This window comes from Balearica regulorum, chromosome 5, assembly GCF_011004875.1.
Source record: "Balearica regulorum gibbericeps isolate bBalReg1 chromosome 5, bBalReg1.pri, whole genome shotgun sequence".
NCBI lineage: Eukaryota > Metazoa > Chordata > Aves > Gruiformes > Gruidae > Balearica > Balearica regulorum.
The window spans coordinates 43621857-43639787 of record NC_046188.1 but is presented as its reverse complement, the minus strand read 5'-3'; the positions used below and the strand labels follow the sequence as shown (position 1 = coordinate 43639787).

General features: G+C 46.1%; 1 protein-coding gene across 4 annotated transcripts in view; it reads left to right on the top strand.

The window, feature by feature from the left end:
• Positions 1–17007, top strand: part of AMBRA1 (autophagy and beclin 1 regulator 1) — a 141196-nt gene extending 124189 nt beyond the window's left edge. For 3 of the 4 annotated variants that reach the window (XM_075754564.1, XM_075754566.1, XM_075754565.1), the window contains 3 exons: positions 5070–5162; positions 6770–6963; positions 15406–17007. In XM_075754564.1, the coding sequence (XP_075610679.1) occupies positions 5070–5162; positions 6770–6963; positions 15406–15896 (778 nt within the window). In that variant the 3' untranslated portion in view covers positions 15897–17007. Of the gene's footprint in view, positions 1–5069; positions 5163–6769; positions 6964–15405 lie in introns of those variants that run through there. The other variant, XR_012835716.1, reaches the window with a different exon arrangement.
• The last annotated feature ends 924 nt before the right edge of the window (positions 17008–17931 follow it).

The window sequence follows — 17931 nt, the reverse complement described above, 5'->3', positions numbered from 1 at the left end:
CAGGGTGTTAGAAATGATTGTTTTCCTATCCCGGCAGCTGCTGGGAGTGCCAAACTTTGCCTTGTACTGACAATACCGTTGCCTAGCTAATCATGGGAGCCAGGGATGGGCTTGCTGTGCTGATCATCACATGCTGGCAGAAGAGATAATGAGCTGCTGACAAGGATGCATCTGGAATCTGGCTGAGTATTGCATTGTGTGAGATACCGTGTGCTGCTGCTTCCTTCCCAAGTCAGGGCAATGGGTTCCTGTGCCTTAGCATAGTGTCACCTTGCTCTCTGTAGCTCACTCTACATTTCCTTGATACAGTTTGAATGACAAGTTTACACAAAGGGACGAAAGCACATCCTGGGAAGTTCAAATCCTTTGTAAACTAACCTGGTTTTGTATGCTTGCTCTTAGTGAATAGACAATATATTTGAGAAATCAGCTTTAAGAGTAATTTCTGTTGTGGAGAAAGCGAACCTTGGCAGCGTGAAAAACAGATATTCACCTGGCTGCGTGCTGCGTGGCATCGCTTTGCAGCTAGCCTTCTCCATGTTGTGCTTGCAGTCTTCATTCTAGTGATGGGGTTGTGCTGATGTTTTTAGATGGGTTTGCAGGCAGCAATGTCTTAATCAAAGTTTAATTCAGTGCTGTAGCAGGTAAGTATGCTACTGTTGGGCCTTTCCATGTGGCAGGATTTGAAGAAGAGCAGTGCATTTGCCCATTGGTGCTACCTTTTTCAGTACTGGGGATGGTTTAAGTTGAAAAAAACAGTAAGTGCTTTTTATGTCTTCCTGGACATGCATACCCTACTTGCAAATTACGGGGTTTTGTCTTGCCATCTTGCTCCTGAGCTGTATTATGACGGCAGAGTTGGGGAACTTCCTCAACTCCTGATTTTGGATATGCCAGCTGGGGGGTTACCCAGATGTCTAAGTCGGTTTGTGCTGACCTGTGCCTTGTCGATTTACTTTTCAAATACTGGTTAAGCCAATGCAGTAAATTCTGTTTCAGCTTTCTTGTCATGTATGAATAATTTTGTCATTAATGGCTGGAGCTTGGCCCTAGTTTCTTCAGGGGGGACATACCTGAGCTGTGTAGGCAATACCTCCATGCAGAGGGAGAGGCTGTGCTGCCTAAGTTGTTGGCTCTTGGTACTTAACAGGCTCCACTCTGAATCCTTATATGACTTTCAGCAAAGCATGCAAGTCTGTGCCCTTCATCCTCTCCAAGCTCGTTAATGATGTGAGCTGGACACAGGCGTGAAGGAAAAGTCCATCTCGGAACAGATCCCTGCTGGGAAAGTCAGGCTGTGAGCAGCTCTGCATTTAACAAAGCTAATGGAAATTTCCAGGGAGGGCTTAGAGAGCTTAGTGACAGCCATAAAAAGGAAAAAAATAAGAACTTGACTAAGTGGACTTCACTGTCCATGACTGACGCAGTGTGAAGAATTGCAATTTTTCACCCTGAAGCCCAGGGCAACAAATGTCCTCCTTACTGCATCCACATCCAAGTAGCAACATGCTCCGTGGTACACAGAACTTCTGCCTTATGCCTTGGAAAATGTAAAGTGCTTCCAGCATTTCCATGTTGAGAGTTTGATGGAGCAAAAGTTAAATGCTTACATTACCTGAAAAATATTCATTTCTCCAGTGTAAGCTCTGCTTCTGTGAAATGAATAGTCAGGCCTTGATTTGCAAATCTCCTGGGAAACGTACTGTGAAAGGCTTGCTAATTTACAAAATTCAAGCAATATTTTGCAATGGGAGTTAAAAAACCTTTAGGCTTTCTGAAAAGGGAGATCGCACTGTTTTAAATAGGTGTGGTTAAACCAGTGCAAATCTTTAAGCTTAATTGAAAATCTGATTTAAACCAAGGTAATTGTGGTTGTCACACGCATCTTTGTTGTGTACTTAAGTTGGTTTAAGGTGCAATTATGTGATCGAGTTTCTAATGCAGGCATGGCCTTAAAACTGACACTTAACCCATACAATTGCAGCATTTCTTTGATATTTTTGCTTATTAAGAAGGGAAGTGATGATCTTTGTATAAAAGATAGTGCTCAACCAGTTGCCTCTGTTAAGTTCAGATATTTGCTTTCCTCACAGTACCTTGATGCAGTCTGAAACATCTCTTCTGTAGCTTCAGTCAGTCATCCAAAGGCTGGAAGACTTTGGGGATCAAAGCTGGATATTCGTCTTAGGGCTGTGGAGAGGCAGATGTGGGTTCCAGGTCGGAGAGATGCAGATGCATGCAAAAGAGATCGAAGATCGTGCTGAGGGCTTTATTGCTTGAAGTCTTTTGCAAGAGGTGGAGTTGGGAGAGGGTAAGTTGGTTAGTTGGCCAAGGGAAGAGTCTGCTGAACGGTAGCAGTGAGGATGCTCGCTGCTGCAGTAGCAAGTGCTGACTGTTTGTTCTGAGCCACTTTTTTGGCCCCACAGGGAGGCACGCTCAGTCCAGACTAAAAAGCCATGTTAAAGTGGTGTTGAGGATCTCATCATGGCCAATCTAGTGGCTTTGGCTTAAGCCTGTTCATTAGCGTTCCCAGCCTCAGCAACAAGAGCAGTGACACCAGCTGCTACAGGTCCTCCATTCTCTGGCAGTAAATGAGTAGCCAATAGGACCCTGGCAGTGAAACTCAGTTGATAAATGACAGTGTTTAAAACCAATGTGCAAAGTCACGTATTAAATGGAATGGCTGTTGATTTCATTGTCCAGGGAAAAGTGCAAATTGACAGCATGGAGTTAGAACAGACTTTCCTGTCCAACAACGCGACTGTATGGTAGTGAGCCTCTGCAGAATAGGTGGGAGCAAGGACGGGAGTTTTTAACCTGATGTACTGCATGTCAGCTTGGTACCATGATGCTTTTGTAGAGGCGAGATGAATCAGACTCAACGAGGTGTGTGCAGGAGCTGAGCTTTCTGTGTAGTGTAAGAACACGGTGTTTGGAGGAAGAGAGGAAATACAGTATTGCCAACTCACATTTTGGCCTAGGGAAAGCTTTGCAGTCTTCTGGTTTATTGTCTTGGGAGCTGGCAAGCTGGCAAAGACAAGCTGAGCACACCGAACACCTTGGCGAGGAATACCAGTCATGTAGGTGGCTGTGGGGACTATGCCTGTACTTTGAAAAGCATGAAGAAGTGTGGAAGGAGGGGGAGAAGAGCACGGGTCGGTTTAGCTCTGTTGTGTAATAGCTGCAGATACCAAGCAAACTAGACTTATTATGGAAATTTTGACTACCAGGTCAGAAAGTCTTGCTTGCCTAGGGAGTGTGCTACTTTGCAGAGAGCAAAGTGCGACAGCTAAGCCTCAGAATATTAGGCAGGGGATGGAGCAGCCAGAGGGACTGGCACGGTTTTAGTGACAGGTTACCATCTGTCAATAAACTTTGAAGCCTTTGTAAATCAGCATCTCCCCAGTAGCTGCTTTCATGGGGTGTAATGCAGCGCAGGGCTAGCTCAGCGCACCAAAAAAAAAAAAAAGTGATGACTGATTACTTCCTGTAGACTCCATGCATGGTTTTGCTGACCTAATTTTCTCCAGCTTTCAGCCCTTGGTCCTGACGTGGGGTGCTGTCACCCCAGCAGTCTAGCCCCAGGCCTCCAGCACACAGCTCTCCCATCGCAGCATGTCTGGCCTGCAGTGTCCTCTAAGCTGGAGTTCTTGCCAGTTCTGCTGAGGCATCTCATTACGGGGACAACAGCTTTTGTATGTATGCAAAACACCATGTTTGTGCCTGAGCCATAACCAGCTACCAACTACTTGCTCTGAATCCTTCCTTGAGATTATGAGACCACACTTAGTTCATGCTCTGAGACTGCCTGCTGTGTGATGCAAGTCCAGCTCTTCAGATGCAATTCCCTTCTGTCCGCACAGGACCTTTTTTCTTTTTTTTTAATTTCTCTTTTTTTCTTTTTTCTTTTACTTGCCTTGTGGTGACCACTGCACAGCACTGTTAACTCTCCACCTAGCAGCAGCATCAGGTGTCTGCAGTCCAGCAGCCATAGTACACAGCACCATGTGGAAACCTCCAGGCCAGCTCACAGGGAGCTGGTGCAACAGCATGGCGTGGCAAAACACTGTAGAGAGACTCTCTCTCCTGTGGTAATGCAGCCCAGTAGTGCTTCTGGAGGTGGGACACAGCCATAGGTGGGAGATCTCCATACTGCCTTGGACTGCACAGCGTGTGCCTGTCCTCTGACATTCCTGTACGGCACAGAGTAAGCTGGATTCGCTCTTATCCTCTTCCAGTTTAAGAGCCGTTGGGCCTTAGAAGCAGCGGGAGACACAGCGTTATGGTTATGGTGGTTTAGTTTCTGCAATTGCCCGTAGTCTTCAGAAATGACATGATGATTAGCAGCTATACACTGTTAACCTTGCCTGTTCTTGCGAAGTGATTAGCCAGCCCTGGCTTCATGTATCTGGGAAATGCACTGTGAAAGGTTGCCAGAGCATTGGCTGTTCTGTTAAACTTAGTAGCGTTATCTGTAAAATTCAAGTTTTGGACTTTTCAGACACACATGTAGTTGATCCAGTACCAACTCTTTTGTGAAAACTTATGAAAATATCCTCTACATCTGCCCTTGCTCCACAGTGACTATCAGTGAGAGGGCTGTATAGAGATTTATTTATAGGTAGAATGAGAACCATTTGCAAAGAAACTAAGTGTTTTACTTAGCATTACCTAGTCCAGGAAATGCAGGCAGGCACCACAGAGAGAATTGGCCTTCCCATTCCAATTCTTTGTTTAGTCACTTGAAGTTAGGATAACCTGATTTTATACACACAGTTGTATGTCTTCATTTCCTGAAGATCTCTCTGCTTCTGTTGCTGTGCCTTAGTGCTAATGTTGAACTGCAATGAATGGAATATTCCAGAGCAATGTGGGTAATACAGCCCTCCATGTTTGCAATGCTGTTTATGGTGATGAGCCCTTTTAACAGAAATGTGAACTGAGCTAGATCTGCAGTTTCCGTAGGGCAGGAATCAACACTGTCCTTGGTGGTGTGGGGATATAATGTGTGCTGGCTGGAATAGTGCCCTGTCATGCTAATATTTCTTTTCCTTCTTTGGTGTTTCAAGGGCCTTAAACTCTGGAGTTGAGTACCACTGGGACCAGCTGAATGAGAACGTCTTCACTGTGCATTCCAGCAGCAGGAGCACTGAGCGGCCTGGGTGAGTCTCCTGGGTGTGGGTTAGAGAGACTTGACCCTTTCTGCTGCTTTTGTTACATCTGATGGCACCACTTCTTCTTCTTTGTTCTCTTAGCACTGGCAGCTTTAAATATGCAAGTTTTCCCCCCTTTGACACTGCCTAATTGGGTCACCTGGTCTGCTTCCAGCCGGTGACATTCAGTGCCCCAAAGTGCTGCCAGTGATAGTGAAATACATGTGTCATCCGTGGCCTCAGTAACAACTGTTGCAAGCTGCGGGAGGAACATGTGGGGCTTGATGTATCAAAAACCTGCAAAGTAAATGGCCTTTGGAGGATAACTGAAGGATGGGGGTCGTTCACAGAGATGAGTGCAAATCCATTGGGCGGTCCTGGTGACTGATTTTCATCCCTTTAGTTTCTGGTCATGGGATAGTTGTTTCTCAGCTATAAACTCTAAAAATAAAGCTAAATCCCTTGACAGCCCTATTGGCTGCTTCATCCAGTCTGTCCGGTGATGCACACATTAGTTATTCTAAACGCAAGGGTGATGCTGCAGTCCCTTGCTTCTTGCCCCAGTGACGAGTACTTCTCTGTAAGCCAGCTGTTCTCAGCAAGAGGGTGACAGTCTTATTTCTGAATTGTGAGCTCTAGGATCCCAAGGAAGTTATGAGCTAGTGTACAGGGCAATGTCTGCGCTGTCCTACAGCCTTGGTCTGATTGAGGGTGAAAAACAAGCAGTAGAGATTCTTTACTCTGCCATGTGAGTAGATATTGCTACTACTCACATTTTTTGACAGCACGTATCAGTCTTGCATGATGGGCTTAGGAGCAGCTTGAAGGCGGAAATACTGCTCAAGAATGAACTAGCTCAGAGAGGAAGAAAAGTGTGGCAGCTTTCAAAAACTTATGAAAAAAGGTTGTGAATGAGGAAATATTTCCTAGAATCTCTTTACCATTCCCAGCACTTACAGCCAGAGGTCAGTTTTGGAAAGAGCATCCAAGCATTGTCAAGATTCAGCTCTTGTAGCAACTGTTCGATTCTGAGAAGCTAATGAGCCTTGAGGTGATTCCTGTCGTTTGCTTTTGAGAACAGAGAAGTTGTCTTGTCCAACTGGAATGGGCAGAAATGCCTGCTGGAGTGCATTCATGTGTGATGCTGACAAACTAGGAGGTCCAGAGGAGGGAAGGGATATGGGCTGCGTCCTTGGGAGTTAAAACCGCCCTGCTGACGTGCAGAGGGAGGTTGTCTGTGTGTTTATGGTCCTGCGCTGCATGTTGTGTTCCCTACTCAATTCTGTGACCCTGAGACGGAGTTGTTCTGCAGACTTAGTGATGCTGCAGGGGTATCTATCTATGCCTGTCAGACACGCTGCTTCTGTGGAAGGGTGAGTGGATTGTAAGACTCTGTTGGCTTAAAACTCAAGAGACCAGACAGCTGAGGCTGGAGAGGAGCATCTCTGTGTGTCTAAATAAGTGCAGGTCACAAGTCCCTCCAGCCTCATCTGCATAGGGGCTAGCAGGTGCCTGGCTGGAGTGGAGGCAAGAAGAGGCTCAAACGGATTCTTCGATCTTGCTGGGGCACGTTGCCTCCAATGCTCCTGGTCTTACTTGTTTTTCTCTCTTTTCAGAACCAGCAGAGCCACATGGAGGACAGACAGGGACATGGGCCTGATGAATGCCATAGGCCTGCAACCCCGAAACCCCCCCACCTCTGTGACTTCGCAGGGTACCCAGACCTTGGCGCCTCAGCTGCAGAATGCCGAGACTCAGACAGAGAGGGAGGTACAGGAGCAGGAATCCGCCTCTGCAGGGACTGGGGAAGGTAGGAGCTCAAGCAATGATTTATCTGACGGAGCGTACCTGGTGAATGAGGAGTTTCTACATAGGTTCCACATCCTGTCAGTACATTTGGACACTCCTTTTATCTCTTCAGCAAAGATTTCTCCAGTCTAATTTGCCTGTAGCCAGGCCAAGATGGTCAGGAGAGTGAATTTCTGCTCATATGAATAGAGAAGTTGTCTTTTTCACATGCTTTTAGAGGACAAAATGAGCTTTTCTGCAGACCATTGTATCTTTGTAGAATCAGCTGTACTGATTCTACAGAAGTCCTCACAAATCTCCTGAACTCTAACCATTGGTAAGTCTGCAAACTGTTAAGAATTATCCTTTCTGCCTCTGCATTATAGTTAGCTTGGTCCTTCAACCTCTGCATGTAAAACCTGCTCAGCTTCTGGATACAAAATAAAATACTGTAAATCGCTTCTCACAAAGCAGGTATGAGTAGTCTGTTTAGTCTGATCAATGAAGGCTGTGTGATGAGTGTCCAGCTCAGCTATTCAAAAACGTCTCTAGTGTTTTCCAGTCCAGGAAAACTTACCAACATGTAAAGAGCTGGAAGCAGCTGATGTGCAATTCCTATATGATGATAAAGTCACTGATCTTTTGAAAAGCATGATGATTTTTTCCAGGCTTCTTGTCTTTACAGTGTATCATTGTGCTTGATTTCAACTCTGAAGGCTTCGCTAGGAAGGAGTTGGACAGTATATGCATAGGAAAGACAGAAAATCAAAGAAACAGTTTTGAAGTTGTTGGTTCATGATGAACCCACTTGGCTTTGGGAAGCAGCCCATGACATGCCTGTTTGTACCTGTGTGCTTACTTGTGCTCTGTCACTCTGAAAGATGCTTTTTGGCATGTGACTCTTACACAATGCCTGTTGTGCAGCATCCAGCGTGTGTGATAAGGCTTTGCGTGTCTCTGATCTCGACTCTTCTGTTCAAAGTTAAGTGGCAAATTCCTGACCTCTGGGATTTCCCATCCACTTATCTCAGCGGAGCTGAGATTAACCTCTCTGGAAGGTTAGTACAGTTGAGGGCGTGTGAATAAGGCTGGAGCGTAGGATGGCTGGACAAACGCTGAACTTGTGGGAACTGGTTGTTCCACTGAGTGTGGTATGCAGACTGAGAACAGGGTACAGTATGGGACCTTCTTGCATCAAAGCTTGCATGCATGTTGCATCATGGCTGATGCTGCAGGCTTGGGGGTCTTTCTGTGCTCTGTTAAACCAGTAGAGTTCTCCAGTACTCCTTCTCTCTGCTGCTGTTCTGCAATCATCTGAAGGTTTCATTATCTCGTTCTTCTAATTAACCTTTCAATTTTCAGATCGAGATCATGGTTTTTAACTAGACCATTAATTAGATGGGGAAGGTTTGTCCTTTACCACTGCCTTGGGCAGGGTATCTCTACAAAGAAGCAAAACATGTAGCATTTGGAAGAAAAGGAGTGCAGACAAGAAGCCTTAGGACAGAGACTTCTCTTTGTCTCCCTTTCTTGCTTGGAAGAATATTGACGAGTTCCACATCTGGTGTGATTTCTGGCTCAGATGCTGACTTATTGCATGTCCCCTTGCAAGTGGCCTCGCCTGCAAAATCAGCTGTGACACTCCTGTCTCCTGTATAAGGATCTTTAGAACAAAGGAGTTATTCCAGTACAGATGCACACACTGGAGATGAGCCAAGCGGTCTTACCCTGTAGTTGATCAGTTCTTATGCCAGTTGCATCCTTGGTGGAAATTCCTAGCTCAAGAGTAGCTAAAAACAGGGATCTGTCAAAACATGAACTATCAGAAGCATGTAGGATCCAAAACACCAACTAGTCCATGACAGAAGAATAGTACAAGGACCTATCATGAAGCAGAAAGACAGATTTTCAGCTACTGTTACCAGCACCTCAGCCAGTTAGCCAGGGACTTTTGTGGCACCAGTGGCCTGGTTCATCCAAGAGTCTTTGTGCTTCACATTATGCTTAAGCACCATTGCCCTGATTGTGACGTTAGAGTTTCTGTTTTTCCAGCATCATAAATTCTTGTGATGCCCGTCCAGTGTGTTCAGGCAGGCTAGATTAGATGCTGTGCTGCTTTTCTGATGGTTAATTTGCCCACTGTATCTAACATAAGTCTTTGTTGAAAGGGAAACAGTGTTTCCCAATAGCAGGATCTAGATGTCAGGCACACAAAGAGAAGAGAAAAGAGGAAGAAATGTGCTACCACTAACTTGGTGTGTGACCTAGGGCAAATTATTAATCATCTACCAAATGGGAATAAATCTTCCCCATAGTACAGTACACCAGGGGCTGTGAAGATTAATTAGTGTTTTGTATGGGGCTTTGAAGATGTAAATCACTATGTAAAGGCTTAGCAGTATTATCAGCAGCAGAATGGATAAATCAGATGTGATTCTGAGTAATGTAAAGGAAAGTGTTTTAGTTATCACCTCATCATGAGGGGTGGAGGGAACCAAAAGAAAACAAAAACCACTTGAATGTTTTACACAAAAAAAAAAAGAAAGAAAAAGGCTAGTGCTACCCCCAAGAGTGGGTTTCTGTCTTATGTCCTGTCATCCCTGCTGTTACCAGGATTCTAGCTCAGGGCATTTCTTCTAGATATGTGCTTACTGTACTACAAAAAAAAAAAAAGTATGCAGAATTGCATCAGAAATCTAATTAAGCTCTGTGCGGGTATAAATAGTTTCCTTTTCTCATGCAAAGCTCTGCGGGGACTTTGCTGTTCTGATTATCTTTCTACCTCCTTTGGAGGAATGAGTATATGATGACTTTATTAGAAGTGAATTCCTCTAACGTCTGTATCTTTTTGTTTTGCAGCAGTTGATAGCTGCCTTGTGAACTCTGCTCCCAAGCCGCGCACAAACCAAAGGAAGTTAGAGTTGAGAGAAAACTAGGGGATGCACCAAGAAATGCCTAAAACAGTCCTTCAGCTGTCTCCTACTTTCTTTTAAGCTGACAGACATAGTGGAAATAGTGATGGAGTTGTAACTTTGAGGCACTCTTAATTAGAAACAATCTGTTGGGAGTTATACTGTGCTTTTCCTTGCAAATGGACAGGCATGACGGGGGAGGGATCTGTATTCAACTGGCAAATTAAATCTCACTTAAAAACCAACAAAAATTCCTAATGATATTTAATGGCCCAAAGCTTTAACCTTTAGAAATTGTAATTCCCAGTCCAGACTGGGTCAGGCTGCTGGATCTGTGAAGTAGGGTGCAAGTGGCAGTAACTGTCAGGGGCTGCAACTGTGCAAAAGGTGCTGCAGGCTGAGGAAAAGGGACCTTTGCAGAGCTGCAGGACACTTGCTTGCACTCCCATTCTGTCCCCTGGCTATTGACCTGGCTATCTGGTTGTTTAAAAGAAAAAAATAACCCATACTCAAAAAAACCTTGATGGAAATAACTGAAAGGCAATTGTCATCTCAATTCCTATCATCTGCATTGTCTTTGGGGCTTAAAATTCAGATAGCTAGCTCAATGCTCATTGTGCAAGTAGGCACATGGTATGGACTACTGAAATTGTAGTCATTGGAAGACTTGCTGTCATTCGATTGCTACTTTGCCTGTCTTTGGGGGAGCAACATATTGACTACTGTCATGCCATACACAGTTCTTAACATGTTTGGTTGAAGTGTTTCTCACCAGCTAGTACAAATTTCCATCGTGTCCAACTGCTTTCAGAGGTTGCAGCAGATACTTTTGAGAGGGAAAAGGGTTGTAAAATGAAGGCTTGGGTTTGCGGGATTCAGTCTGTTCAAACTCTTAGTAGTGAAAAGCCAGCGTATGCAACTGAAACTTCCCTGGTATAAGCAAAGCATCCTGAGGATGCCTAAGGAGCACTTATAAGCAGAGCCGATGTGCCTGCGTAATTTATTTAATCTGAGACACGAGGAATGTGTGTCGGGGGGCTGCATGGGTGGGAATACCCTGTCCCCAGCCGAGCCTTATGAATGCTAAAAAGAAACATGTTGTTTTACGTTAGCTAAACACGTTCTTGCAATGCTATTGTCAGATGTGAGGTGACTTTTGTGCGATTAGTGTGGAAATGGGAACCAGGGATCAGCTTCCAGATCTGTGTCTCGTTCTCCAAGTAGGAACGTGGGTAGCTCCCTTAGCCTTTCATCTGCCCGTCCATCTGTAAAATGTGCGTCATATGTCCTATAGAACTGCAAATTTTGGTTTCTCTTTAAAGCTCTCTGAAAAGCACTACCTAAAAAAGAGAATCAGGTTCTAGAAGCACATACTACGCAAGCCTTTACAGTGTGCGCTACTCCAAGTACCTGGCTCTCTTGGGATTAAATTATGGGGGCTACTTTTAAACTCTCATTACAAAAATAAATTTCACTCATACAAATCACCACGGTGAGATACTGCTAAGAAATTTGTTCTAAGTCAAAGCAGTTGTGTCTTTTCTGAGTTCTGTGGAGTTGTTTGGATTATCTACCTCTGAAAGGAAGTGTGAACATGCTTCTCAGCTTGGTTGGGGAGAAAAGTAACTGGTAGTATTTCTTCTGGCACTAAGGGAGATGTGATTATTCATAGCTGGTTATGCTGTGCTGTGACCCTCCCTTTCCTATTCTTATGCAAGGAGTGAATTCATTTTAAAATGCTGGTATTTTTATCTTTGAGCATCTGAATTAGTGGGTCAGCTCACACCTCAGAGCTATTATTCCATGTTCTCTGAAGACTCAGATATGTCTGCAGTGCTTACTCTTAGTTCTAATTTTAAAGCTTTGTTTGCAAGCTGGGCTACTAACTACTGCTGGTTTTAGAAAGAGGAAAGCCGACAATAGGGAAAAAGTCAAGAGCAATGTCAGCGTATCGCACAGCCACAGAGGAACCTGATCTCATCCTTGCTTCTGTGGGCTTTGCTCTTTATCACGTGTGTGCCTAGAGATAAACAAGCTGTACTCCCCATAAGTATGTCAGAGACCATTTAGGAGTGGAAGTGCTCCTGCCACATGCCCAGCTCCATTGAAAGATTGCCAGATGTTTTGCCTTTGTAGTCTTCTGCGTCGAACCCTTGTCTTGCTGCAATAGCATGGCAGAGGACTTCTAAAGACAGATGCATTAGCTAGGGAGTATTTTGTTAAATGTTGGAACCAGTCAGCTGGATTGACAGAAATACCCTGGTCTTTGGGATAATTACTCTCAAGAGTGATGTTTTGTGTCTGTGTTTGGGATACATGGGGTTTTGAACCTCTGGAAAGGTCACTTTGGTTAGAGTAGAAAAAGTTTGTAGGGACGCAGCACTGTGAACACAACACTAATACTTGTATTGCAGAAGGGAACCGTGGGTGATGTTTTTCTGTCCTGTCAGGCACAGAATTCGTGTCCCTGTCCAGAAGAAGATGGAGACTGTGTCTCAAGACTGTTTCCTGCTCTGTGATGGATTGTGATACAGGGACAGCCTAGATGGAGGATAAATTGGCAGATGTTATGCTTACACTGGTGCTTCATACACTGGAGCTGGTTAGCTCAGTTTTCTAGATTTTTGTCTGTAGTGCTCTGTAAGGTTTTTCTGTTTCTAGAGAATGAGAGCTTAAGATAAAGGATTTTACAGAGCCTAGGATATCAGAAGGTAGTTTTGAGCATAAAATGAGAGAAGAGGAATTGCCCTCTCCATGTGGAGAGTTAGAAGTGCTGTCACTTAGCCTATTCCTGCACAAGCTCAGGTTCTCGCTCTGGATATGCCTAAAGCCTTTGGAGTCTGAAAAAAGTGTCACAAGCATGGGTTTTCTCTCTGTCCTGGGTTCAGCTGGTGGTGCAGGGAATGGGGGTTTGGCCACTGCAGCAAGTTGAAACTTCTAGCAATCTGAGGTGTGGGGTTTATGGCATTGCTGCTGTTTTGGGTAAGTGCCTGTGTGTACGTTCTGAACCTCCACCAAATGGAAGTTAGCTTATTTCACTTGCATTGAGTACTAATGTAGTCTGCATTGGCAGCCTGGTGAAAGAACATGTGTGGGAGTCACCAGGCAGTAGAAACGGGCTGTATGTGAGTCTGTGCTGCACTCAAGGCAAATCGCGCAGGAAGCTTTGCTCTGAACCAGTCAGCCAAAGCCATTGTTGAAACCTGAGTGGGGGAAAGGAAGGCAGAGGTGCTCGTTGGCTTCTCGAATGGTGAGGCTCACTTCTGGCCCTTGACGGGCAGTCTTTCGGAATTTCCAGCGCTGCTGTATCTCTGTGCTCATGAGCTGAAGGCTCGTGACTTGCTGTTTTCTGCTGTGGCATCAGCCCTTGCCTGTTTTCTGAGCAAGCAGCTGCCTCAACTGGAAATTCAGCCATGGCACCTGGTAGTTAAGGGGCAGGGAAGAGCAGGGGGTGCTGTGGTGTGCCCTGCCTGCATGGGCTTCTCTGGTGAAGCACGTTTGTAATGCTGAGGAGCATTGGCTGGGGATGCTTGCTAACTCGCTATTCCAATGCTCCTGTATTTGTCTAGTTTGTAGTAAGTGATCTGTCAGGAGTACAGTCCCTGCTGGTTTGGGATTTGTGTAAACAGGGCTGACCAGCATGTCTCTAAGCCAGGTTGCACATCTTGGCTTTCCCAAGCTTCCTCTCTGGCCTGGCCAGGTGTTTACAACTGCCCTCAGGAGGAAGCAATGACTGAATCCAAAACCATGCCTCTCAAACCTTCCACTTACTTCTGCTCATGATTAATGCTTCAGTATCCCCTGGTATGCGTGTTTTTCATGCTGAAGTCTCCAGTCTAATAGCTGCCTCTGCTCTCAGTCTTCCATACTGGTCAGCCAGATCCCTAGTTCGTGCGTCAACCACATCCTGGTTCATGCATCAGCCACATCCTGAACAGGATTTCTCTGCTAGAGTTGTGGGTCGGGCTCTGCCCAGGAGGTATTCTTGCTCACTCCTCTAGGCTCTGCTTCAGATTGTCATGTGGTTACAGGTGTCTCTGTGGTCTCACTGATGCTTTAACCAAGGAGCTGTGTAATTGTTGTGTGTATAGTGGATATAGCAGGCTTACTACATTCCTAGCAGAAAGGGACTTATTTTACTTGTGAGGATTAAATTTGCCCTTAATGTCCATAATATTTCTACAGCAGGGCAGTAGGTCAGTAGAATTGCTTGAAGATGAAATTAGCCATACCCTGTGGTGGAGGAAGCTGGTGGTGTTTGATGCAAGTACCACTGAGCCCACAAGGAAAGGCAATAAGCTGTCACTGACAGACTGCACAACATCTTAACAGCTTTAACTGTCTTGCTTTTTTAAAAAATAACCTCTACAATGGCATGATGTAGACTGTGCTGAATACCCCAGCTCTCATGTTGAATACATGATCTCCACCCCAAAGCGCCAGGCGGTTTTGTCTTCCTAGTCAGCGTACCATTTTGGTTTTTATTGTGTTTTAACTCCTGCCTACATCTAGCCTTGTTGACATTTGTGTTCATTTCCTTGGTGCCAGGAGAGCTCATGGCTTTCTCCTCTCCTCTAATCAGCACTGCGATAGCTTCGTGGAGCTGGGAGTGAGATTTATCTCTTTAATAAGAATCATCAGGATCCCACTGTGGAATGATTCTAGCAGTTTATGATTACAGATTGTTTTCCCCAAACAGTCCGGGTAGGGTTTGTAGCAAAAGGAGGATGCTGGGAAACAGAACTGGGCTGGACTTTCCTGCCATGGGTATTTAATCTCCTACGTGGACTATTTCACTGTGAGATTTTGTTCTTCAAAAGTAATCTTCAGCAGCCAAGGCATCTGACAGTGGTTCCCTCAGAGCTCGGTACAGCCTGACTATGAAGGGAAGGCTTGGAGATAGAGTAGACAAAGACTCTAGATCTTAAAAGATGGTTTTTGCATTCCTCAGAAGATACCATCAAGGGGAGCAGGAACCTCCACACTTGATCTTTCTTTGATTGTAGGTGATGTGGAAGCACAGACCATGTTCTTTAGCTGCTGTCTGCTCTTGGCCAGCTGCCTATGTTCTCCCTGATACTGGAGAAATTTCCATCATGTCATCTGCCTTGGAGTGTTCTCAAACAGACGAAGCAGGAAAGGTCACAGGACTGTTTAACACCATGGCGAAATGTTTGATTTATTGCAGTGCAAACTGAAGTTTTTGTTCCTGCCCCTGTGGGACTGTCTGTGCAGCTGTGAGAAAACATGCTGCCTCTTTGACTCCTCTTTTTTCCTCACCTGCATGGCTAGATAAGAGCTGCTTCTCCAAGGTTTGGATGTGCAAGTCTGTGAGGGATACCTGTGGGAGTGGCCAAGATGTTCTTGCAGAGTTCAGTGCATTTGTTTGGCACTTCACTGAAAGTTACAGAAATAAAATATTGGGCTCCCTCTGGAACAAAACCATCTTGCGTCCCAGCACATGCGCACTGCGTGATGCATCTACCCAGCACGCTTTCTCTTTGTGTTGTAGTTTGCCTGTGCACCAAAGTTGCTTCTGCTTTCTCTTGCAGGTGAAGGTCCAGAGTATGGGGCCAGTGGGGAGGACGCCCTGAGTAGGATCCAAAGGCTGATGGCAGAAGGTGGCATGACTGCCGTGGTCCAGCGGGAGCAGAGCACCACCATGGCGTCCATGGGCGGCTTTGGCAACAACATCATTGTGAGCCACCGGATCCACCGCAGCTCTCAGACTGGTGCAGAGTCTGCCGGAGTTGAGGGCACATCAGCACAGCAGTCCACCTCACAGCAGCTGGCAGCTGAGCTGGAGGGACGGCTCCTTTCAGAGTCTATGCAGCTGTCAGAGCATGGCCTGAGCCCGCGGACAGCCCCTGGCAGGAGTGAAGGACAAAGCGCTGGTGATCTGGACCTGCCAGAGCAGGCTCAGTCCTCCATGGACACTGAGGGACCAATTGAATACAGTGACCTAACTAATAATAACCATCTTCCTGACAGTACCAACTTCTATAGTAATGACAGCACCAGTGAGGAGTCACGGAACAGGTAGAGATTGAGTTTTGTGTTGGTGCTACCCTTGTACTGCTCAGCAGAGACCTGTACCTCACAGCTGGCCAGGAGCTGGAAGAGTAGGGACGTGTGGCTCTGACAGGATGCTGGCATTTCTGAGGGCTTCTCTATCCTGGGTGAGTGGGAAGGGATAAGGAACTGTAAGGGAGGCCATGGGGAAGAAAGTGAACTTAACTTCCAACATTCCCACTGCTGAAGAGTTAACAGGAATATGAACCATACTGGCTGCACATCATGCAGATTTTTAAAGCCCTATGGGATCCCCTGAGCTCAGCCCTAACCCTGCAATTCGGTCAGTGTCATCCTTTGTAAAGCTTCTTTCCTGTCCTCTTTCCTGCACTTTTATGCCCAGGGGCTGATCAGTAGAGTGAAGAAAGGGAAGGGGGCCTGCAGCATCCTTCTGGAGACAGGCAGTCCAACCGGGCAAACCTGGGCGTGATGCTCCAGCGCTGTTGCTGGGGTGGAGGAGTCTTCCAGGCCACAGTCCCACTCCATGGCACAGCACTGGTGCCCCCTCAGAGTGTGGTGTTCAGACACCCATCCTGCCTGCGCTGTGGTCTTTTCTGGGAGGAACTGGGCTTTGCCAAAACCTGCATGGCTCAGGATCTGCTCACAGGTGGGGATCTTTCCTTTTTAGAGTTAGTTTAGTACTTGGCAGGAACCTAAGCAGAGCTGCTATATAGATGGGTAGAGGGACAGGGGCTACTGCTTTCTAGCCAGGATGCAGTTCATGCAAGGATGTTCTAAGCTGTGCCAATGTTAACGTGAATGAGCCATCCCAGTGGTTTCATGGTGCCAGGACTGAGCTGCACCTCCTTGGCAGGGGGCAGGAAATGTCTTTCAGCTCCAGGCCAGGGTGTGAGGTATGGGTCTGTGATGTAAGGTGTTGCATGTGAAATCTTGACCTTGTACATGTAGTTTCTAGTGGAGAAATCAAGGCTCTGATATTTTGTTTTTAGTCTCAAATGTGATTTTCCTTTTCGTTTGTAACTCTCCATCCCTAGCAGGCTTGTGGAGGAAGGACGGGGAGAGCGTGAGTGCTAACGAGGGAAACACCAAAGATCAATGTCATTAAAATATGACAAACCCTTGCTTGACCTACTGTCTTCATTTGTGTGATGGTTGTCTCTGTGTTTGGTCTTGGGATAGGTACATCCCACTCAAAAGCTCAAGGTAGCTTACAAATGTCAGGTGATGACCACCCCCTTCCCAGGAGGAAGGCAGGGCTCAGTCTTTTAGTTGGAAGTCCAAAATTGGGAAACAGGGAGGAGCATTTGGGAGTCTTGGTTGCAAATCGCCTTTTAACCAGTCTGGAGATGAGCAAGCACTTCTGCGTTTCCCATCATTCGAGTACTGCAGTAGGGAGAAAGAGGAGCGTTTCTCCTATCCCGCTTAAAAAGGTATGTAGAGATGCAGCACTGTCTATCTTAGGCAAGCAGAGAGTGGTCTGTCTTGCTGACCTCTCAAAGCAGAAGAGGGGTGCAGTATCCGGCTGTTCTGGATAAAGGAATGCATGCCCCCGTGTTACCACTCTGCGGTGAGGGATGCTTCCCTTGCTGTCTGAGCACCTGCCGGCAGCTGCTGCGCTCCTGTGCTGGCTCCTCTAGACTCTGTGCTGCAAAGACATTACAATAAATAAGACTGTCATTAGGCAGCACTCAAGCTCCTAGTCAGAAGAGTCTGTTAGAGAACATTAAGCAAATCTTCTCTTAAATCACAGCCTGGAAATGAACCTTAAATCAAATCAGCTGCTGCCAGGCCTCATTGCAGAGTGTTAATGAGGCTCTAAAACCTGCCCTGAGCCAACCGCATCCCTGGGCTGACAGGAGAGCAGCCTGAAAAACGGGATTCCCTTGTGTGGTGAAGGGAGGGTTTTCATGCATCCCTGTATTGCCTCAGTGTGGGGTGGCCTGAGGATGTGCTGGCACTTGGGAGCCAGAGGAGCTATGTCTCAGCTGAAGATGGGCAGACAGGGCGGTGTGGGTCTAGGCAGAGCTGTTTACCGTTCTGCTTGA